The sequence below is a fragment of the Rhagoletis zephyria genome, unplaced genomic scaffold (assembly GCF_001687245.7).
Source record: "Rhagoletis zephyria isolate East Lansing unplaced genomic scaffold, Rhagoletis_zephyria_1.1 Rzeph_scaffold_01531, whole genome shotgun sequence".
Taxonomy (NCBI): Eukaryota; Metazoa; Arthropoda; class Insecta; order Diptera; family Tephritidae; genus Rhagoletis; species Rhagoletis zephyria.
This window is the reverse complement of record NW_016158615.1, coordinates 112,052-120,121: the sequence shown is the minus strand read 5'-3', so window position 1 is coordinate 120,121 and position 8,070 is coordinate 112,052. Positions and strand designations below refer to the sequence as shown.

General features: G+C 35.9%; 1 protein-coding gene across 1 annotated transcript; it reads right to left on the bottom strand.

Moving 5' to 3' along the window:
* Nucleotides 1-107: 107 nt before the first annotated feature.
* On the bottom strand, nt 108-511 carry LOC108364329 (probable arginine--tRNA ligase, cytoplasmic). Its single transcript, XM_017617968.1, has 2 exons — nt 395-511; nt 108-332 (listed from the first exon to the last, which is right to left on the bottom strand). The coding sequence occupies exons 1-2, from the start codon at nt 509-511 to the stop codon at nt 108-110; spliced, it is 342 nt and encodes a 113-aa protein (XP_017473457.1).
* Nucleotides 512-8,070: the final 7,559 nt, after the last annotated feature.

The following is an 8,070-nucleotide window of genomic DNA, read 5'->3' as shown; positions in this document are numbered from 1 at the left end:
AAAATTGTTATAAATTTTTGCATTAACATAACCACAGGTGGCGATTGTACATCATGTTTATTTATTTCGTTGGCTATATCTCTGGGCGATTTATTTATGCCAGCAGTCTATAGTGCTTTTGCCCAAGACAAGATACTATTGCACTGATAATAATCAAATTTAGCTGAAGTTGCATTCACATGTGATATAATAGCTGGTGTCGGCAAGCTGTGGGAATGCCCAGGAGATGGCGTTTGCTCAGCCCTCATTGCACCGACGGCGGTGGGCACTACTGCTGGCACATATTTTGCAACAACTGCAATGGTTGCAGCGTTTTCTTCTGCAACAATAACCTGCAATGATAAAATGTCCTATAATGTCGACGAACAAAAATATAAAATTGAAAATGACTAACCTTACTCCAAATTGCTAATCGATCCTTTAGCTTCATGTTCTCATTTTCCAACCTTGTGTACACTTCTTCATCTTCCAATTCAATTGATATATGTTCGGAGCAGAAAGAAATTTGCATTAATCAATTATAAATACATGAAATCATAAATTTATTTAATTTTTTGCCATTTTACAAACAAGAAATATAAACTCACCGCGATGTGATATAGAAATAAAAACCAACAGGGCTGCATTTTCTTGGTAAACAACATTTTCCACACAAGCGATCAGAGCAATCTGATCCGCAAAATTATTTTGTGAAAAATAATAGTTGAAAATAGTTTTTACACACGATTATCACATTAACTCATAAGTGCAAATTATTGTGATTATTTTTAGTTGAATATAATTGTATTACTTTAGACTTTTTTTTAATGTTTTGTAATATTCATTTTTTTGGGACGCAAAAGCAACCATGCGCTCAATTTCTTGTGGGGAAATTTGGTCCCCATAAAGGACTTTCACCACGAAACAGCTACAACAACAAAAACCTTTTCTACTTGTATACTGTGGTCTCCGGTTTTCGAGACAACGGTATCTGAAGTTTCCATTGGAGCCACTGAGAGTTATTTTAGAAAAAGCCTTACTTTATAAATTTTGAAAAGGCAAACTGTTTAAATCTTAAGGGATTTATAATATGCAATGCAAAAAATTATTTTCAATACATTTTAATAAGTTTTTAAATTTTTTGTTTATATGTATCTTTTAACTTATTTTGCAAAGATTTGCCAAAAAATAAAACAAAAAACAGAAGTTGAAAATTAATTTGAAATACATACATACATTTCAACATGTTGCTTATTTTTTTTTTTTCGCTTACATTTGACAAACTATTATATGCAGACAAAAATGCATGAAAGTTCAATTTCCAGCGGCAACATTTACTTGGGGCAGTAAAAACGAAGGATGTAGAACGGGTAAGTTACTCATGCGAAGCCACTTAAGTGAGGTTTTATGTATTTCTTTGTTATCTAACACTCCTATGATAAAATGTTATTACGGCCCAACTCAAGAAAAATATTGTAGAGGTAGAAAATCAAAATTTTCCAACAGTTCACCAATTCAATTGCCAATTTTTGAGAAAATTCCATTGCTTGTGATTTCATTGCAAATCGATTTGGCGCCAATCGTACGGGAAGAAATGTAAATACTGCCTTGATTGAACAGTTGAGTATCATCAAAATTATTTGTATAGCACTCACCTGGGTTGGCACTAACCTAGTGCGCTGATATGTGCATACTTACATGTATGTATATACATATGTATATATATTATGTTCATATATAAAAGTACTTAAGCGCCGTAAATTATAATTGTAAAGGCATTTCCGTATATAAAGCTTGTAAATAAATAACATAAATGATTAATATCTTATTCACAACTAAATACATATGTATGTATGTGTGTACCTAGCTATGAAAAAAATATCAATTCATAAAAAATATCCGCTTTGTGTTTAGTTAGGTTTTTTTGCGGGATTTCGATACCTCACTTTTAAGTAGCTACAACATACTAACTTAAGGTGAGTTGTAAAGTCATGTAGGAGTAGAGTTACCAAATAAAATTTAGCTTGGTAGGACAATTCAAACCAAACAATAGGCCATTTACTCTTGGCAGGATTCAAAGGATAATGTATGAGAAACAATGAATTTTATTAAAAAACGTGTTTAATCTGCCCGACCCACAAGAAAGGCGATCCAGATAATCGCGCCATCTACCGCGGGTTCATCAATCTAAGTATAGGCTACAAGGTTTTATCGAGCGTATTGTGTGAAATACTGAAGCCCACCGTGAACAAACTGATTAGGCCTTATCAGTGTGGATTTGAACCTGGAAAATCCACCATAGACCAAATCTTGGAAAAGCCCCGCGAGAAACAGATCAGTTTCAAATCCGCTTTCGACAGCAGTAAAAGGAGTTGGCTATACGTTGCGAATGCTGAATTTGTCATCGCCGCGATTCTGATACTGCGGTGTAAAATAATGTTGAGCAATGCCAGCAGCTCCGTCAGAATTGGGAAAGACCTCTTCTAGTCGTTTGCTACCAAACGAGGTTTCAGACAGGGCGACTCCCTTTCTTGTGATTTCTTTACTCTGTTGTTGGTGAAGATAATAAGATCTACAGAACTGAACCGCTCAGGCATAATGCTTTACAATTGCTGGCGTACGCCGACGATATTGACATCACCGGTAACAAGAACCCCAAAGTCTGTTCTTCTTTTTCCAAGTTGGATACGGAATTAAAGCGATTGGGTCTGGTGATCAACGAGGATAAGAAGAAGTATCTCCTGTCATCAAACAAACAGTCAACGCATTTCCACTTTGTCACTCACGTCACAATTGATAGTTATAATTTCGAGAAACTAGAGAATTTCGTTAACTTGGGAACCAACATTAGTACCGATAATAATATCCGCATCGAAATCCAAAGCAGAAGCAATCCATCCAACAAGTGCTACATTGGACTTAGTAGGCAATTCAGGAGAAAACTCCCCTCTTGACTAACGAAAACCACACTCTATAAATCACTTATCATGCCTGTGCTGGTATGGCGCAGAAGCATGGACAACGAAAACACCACGCTCCAGCTCTGAAAGTATTCAACTCGGAGTCCGTTGGTGGAAGCAGAAAAAGAGGGAGGCCCCACTGCGATGGCAGGACCTGGTGGAGAAGGACTTGGCTGCACTTGGCATTTCCAATTGGCATCAGTTGGCACACAAGATAACCGGCTGGCGTGTTTTGTTGAATGTCGTTATTCTGTATAAGAGCTGATGCACGCACCTTATCAGCTGCTCACCGCCGTAGTTGAATAGCTCGGCTGACAGGCCGTCAGCTCCAGGAGCTTTGTTTTTTTCAGCCGCATAATCGCTATTCATACCTCATCATAGTCAGGCGGTGGGACATCGACTCCATCGCCATCGACTGGGTGCACGGGTTTGTCTTCTCCACTACTTTCAGTGCTGTTACCAATCAACAGGGTGGAAAAGTATTCTCTCCATAATTTAAGGACGTTCTGATCATCAGTCTCTAGATCGCAATTTTTGTTCTTACAGGAGTTCACCCTGGTCTTCAAACCTTCAGTAAGTCGCCTAACTCTCTGATAAAATTTTCGGGCGTTTTTCTGTCGGCCACCATTTTAAGCTCTTCGAACTCGCGTATTTCAGCTTCTCTCTTCTTAATGCGACAAATACGTCTCGCTTGCCTCTTCAGTTCCGTATAACGGTCCCACATGGCTCGCGTTGCGCTCGATCGCAGCATGGCCCTTTAGGTGGCATCTTTTTTTTAAGCAATTTCTTGACACTCCTCATCGTACCATTGTTTTTTCGGCCATCGCTCCTTAAAAATAGCTAGTTATAACTAGTAGACTGCTGGGTAGTGGTTAGTGTCTGGCAGAGCTTCTCCTCCGATTTGTGGAGTACGCCTTGATGTTGTCACACAAAAGGGAGGGACTTACAGTTTAACGCCCACTCCGAATGGCGATAGTATTTTTATGGGAAGTGGTTTTTCATGACTGCACACACTCATGGGTTTGCCATTGCCTGCCACGGGGCGACCGCTATTACAAAAACTTTTTGTTTTTCATTTTTGATGTTGGTCGAGAAATGGACTCGAACCGAGGCCCTGCGGAATGGTAGTGGGCACTGCTCACCACTACACCAGTAAACCTTTATATCACATTTGGTCGTACGACACAAACGGTGGCTGCAAAATTTTCGACAAATGTAGCATACGACAAAATTTTACTAAACAGATTCCTTCATAAAGTCAAAAATAATTAGAAATAAACAGTAAAAAAAATAATAATTTAGGAATTTCGTGAACTAGTAACATTTTCAGCGAAAATCTATAAACGGGGTTTTGAGAAATATTTCGGTCGCGATTTCCCAAAACCTGCCGAAGTAAGATACATCAATCTTTTATCCAGGCGACGATTTGTACTCCCCTTAAGCGATATATAGTTCATCTTTGGTTTGCGTTGCTCTGATTTACCTAATTCAAATAGTAAAATGCCAATCACGTGCACGTTAGCGTTTCCCCTTCCCAATAGCTGGCTTCTTATTTTCCCAATTAAATGCCACTGTCTTGTTACGTTTAACATGATTAGCATTTCTTTGTTCAAATTTTTTTTTTCAATAGTTCTGTTATTTCAATGAATTCTTGTGAGTTGCACGATTACGTGTAAGCAAATAAGTAAAGTATATGTATGTGTGTATATTGTATGTACATTAGGGTGGTCCAAAATTGCATGTAAAAAAAGAAGTAAAGTCGAAATTTTTATGCTCTCACCCCCTAGGATTGTTCAATACCGAAAAAAATTTACCCCTATTTTTTATTTGGAAATCAAAAAATATTTAGAGGTCGCTCAAAGCGCTCAAATTCTTACATGTATTTTATATGGGGGAAAAAAGCTTTTCGTAGAAATGGTATAGAATTCTTGAAAACCAATATTTTTCGACCGGAAAACCTTGTTTCTCTTCAGGAGACTCCCAGTAATAATATCCAATTATTTTTTTAACAATTTTTTCATAGTAACTATATGCCCTAAAAAGCAATGGGAAAACATAAAAATTCTCCTGAAGAGAACCAGGGGTTTCCGATCGAAAAATATTTATTTTCAAGAATTCCATACAATTTCGACTAAAAGTGGTTTTTCCCTATATAAAATACATGGAAAACTTTGAGCGCTTTGAGCCACCTCTAAATATTTTTTTATTTCAAAATAAAAATAGGGGTAAATTTTTTTGATATAGAACAATCCTAGGGGGTGAGAGTATAAAAATTCCGACTTTACTTATTGTGGACCACGCTAATGTACATACATACATTGCTGAGTATCAGTCCATTAACGTAAACGCTGTTGGCGTCAACTCAAGTGGCCGATTGGTAGCCACTTGTATGAGTAAAAAATCTACATTAGCGTAGCCAAATGTTATTGATTAACTTGTGAAGCATAATTTATAGACATTTTTTTTTTTTTTTTTTTTTTTTAGATAATTTTATCAAAACTGATTGTCAATACAATGTTACCGGTTATGAATGGCAACCCGAGTACAAATCATGTCAGTACCACACAGTGGCATAGCCAGGATTTCGGCCTGGTGAGGGGAAGGGAGGGTGGATGTTAAAGAATTGTCAGCGATAACTTAAAGCTGATGCACACGATGGTTAGAGGCATCGTCTATGAGTATTCCTTCATATATGGACCATTCTTGCCGTTGTATACATATTTTTTGTCAACTCGCTTATTCCGTGAAATGTTCATGATTTATTTAAAATTTTCACTACTTCAAATCTTTAATGTATAATCCTGTTTTTTTTTGCAGTAACAGTTTAATTTTTGAGATTACCAGATGTACTAGGCACGTTTTTTAAAGAAATTCGGGCATATTCATATAGTCAAAATAATGTCGACTCCAAAGTTAGTTATAACATTTTTTACAGATATTGCATTGAATATTATGTCAAAAGGCAGCTACTAATTTTAGAGTCGACTTTATCTTGACTATGAATATGCCCCAATATATTCTATGATTAAATTAATTAGGTGCATACAGCGGTCGCTGTGGTGTAGTGGTAAGCAGTGCGCGATTTCACCCCGCAGGGCCTGGGTAGGGAACAATAAAAATTAATAATGTAGGAACTGAAAATAAATTAAACAGGACAACATAGCGAAACTATATGTTTAATGATGAATAGTATTTAACAGAGATAGTATTTAACAGAGAGATTGGAAAATTTTACAAGAAGTGGATCTCGGTTAACCTTAGAACCGTGAGTTGGACGCATATTCATGTTTGATGTTGAATTTCGAGGGTTGGGGAAGTCCAATGTGATTTTTGATATAGACTCATATATTGTGCCTTGGTTTATAAGTTGACAAAATTCCAGCTGCATCTCCTGCAGTAAAAAAGTAACGGATTTTAAAACATTTAGAACTATTTTTTTTTTGTCATCCACGCTTTGCAGCCTATCTACTCTTCTCCTTTGCTTCTTCTATACATATAATAAAATTATAACAGGCCGATGTCTGTACATGGAAGATATTAAAAAAAATTTATGTGGGGGGTCTTTATTAGAGCAACAGAAGCCAAATCAACCATTTTTATAATTTTTGTCTGTCTGTCTGTCTGTCTGTCCGTATGTTTGCACGAGCATCACTCGAAAACTAATGCATGGAATTGAATACACTTTTCACCAATGTATTGCTAGAGGTCTAACTTAAAATATAGAAAGAAAAAATTAGAGAGTTGCCACCTGGTTGAAAATTGCAGGTTAAGTAAATTGATAAGAAAAATTGAATATTGCAATTTGGGCGTCAAAAGAAAGAGTTTTAAGAAGCCTTACCACCGAAAATATTTTTTGAGAGTTGCCACCTGTTTTAAAATTTTAATTTAATTAAATTTATAAGATAAATTGAATATTGCAATATGGGTATCAAAGTGAAGAGGTTTAGGAAATTATACTGCCGAAAAATTTTTGTGGAAGGTTGCCACCTGTTTGAAAATGTTTATTTAGTTTAATTGATAACATAAATTAAATAATGCAATAGTGGCATCAAACTAAAGAGTTTAGCAAACTTTAATTCCGAAAATATTTTTAAGGGATCTGCCACCTGTGAAGCATTACAATTCGGATATCAAACTAGAGAGGTGTAAGAAGCTTACTTTCGAAAATATTTTTGAGGCGGGTTGCCACCTACTTTAAAAATTTAATTCAGTTAAATTGCTAAGATAACCTAAATGTTGCCATATGGGTATCAAACGAAAGTATTTGAGAATAATAAAATTCAAGAAAAATAAATAGGGGGTTTATTAGATCAACAGAAGCCGAATCAACAATTGTTAGAATTTTGGTCTGTCTGCCTGTATGTTTGTAAGCTCATCACGCAAAAACGTATGTGTGGAATTAAATGCAGTTTTCACCGATGTACATATTGCTAGAGGTCTAACTGAAAATGTAGAATTCATTTTTTTTTCAGTTTATCATCGATCTTTATTTTTAGGTATTTGAATGTATTAACTTTTTCCAGTGCTTCGTTGTTTATATTAGAGTCAAAATTTCACCTTGATGTAATCACAAACTTAGTTTTATTCACATTCAATTTCAGTGTGTTCAAGCATAACCAATCACAATTTTTTGGAAATACTGTGTGAAAGGAATTTCGCTAAAAAAAAAATCAAACTTTTTTGTTTCTTTCAAAAAATTAAGAAATCTGAGACGTCACGTGATAACAATTTCATATAGTTTTCTGTACAGTGTATTTCACAACTCAACCGCTCCACCGATATGATTCATATTTGGAACATATGCCAGCACCTTGAAAATAAATATTCTTAATATTTTTATTGAGCTTTGTACCACGATTGTTTATTAGGAAAAATTGAAAAAGCAACAAAGTCTAAGCGGTAGAAGTTATAGCACTATTTCGGAGATCACCACATCTCCTCATCAGACTTCTTTTTTCTAGACTTCAGCAGGGATCGAACCTGCGAATTCGATGTTCAAAGTCAGAAGCGTTAACCACTGAGCTATGTACATCCCGTAAACTCTTGTTGCTAATTCATTTTCCTTATTCAACCAACTACTATCAAGTGCAGCTGATTTGCCGCTATTTAAACTCGACAGCGTGGTTGTTGT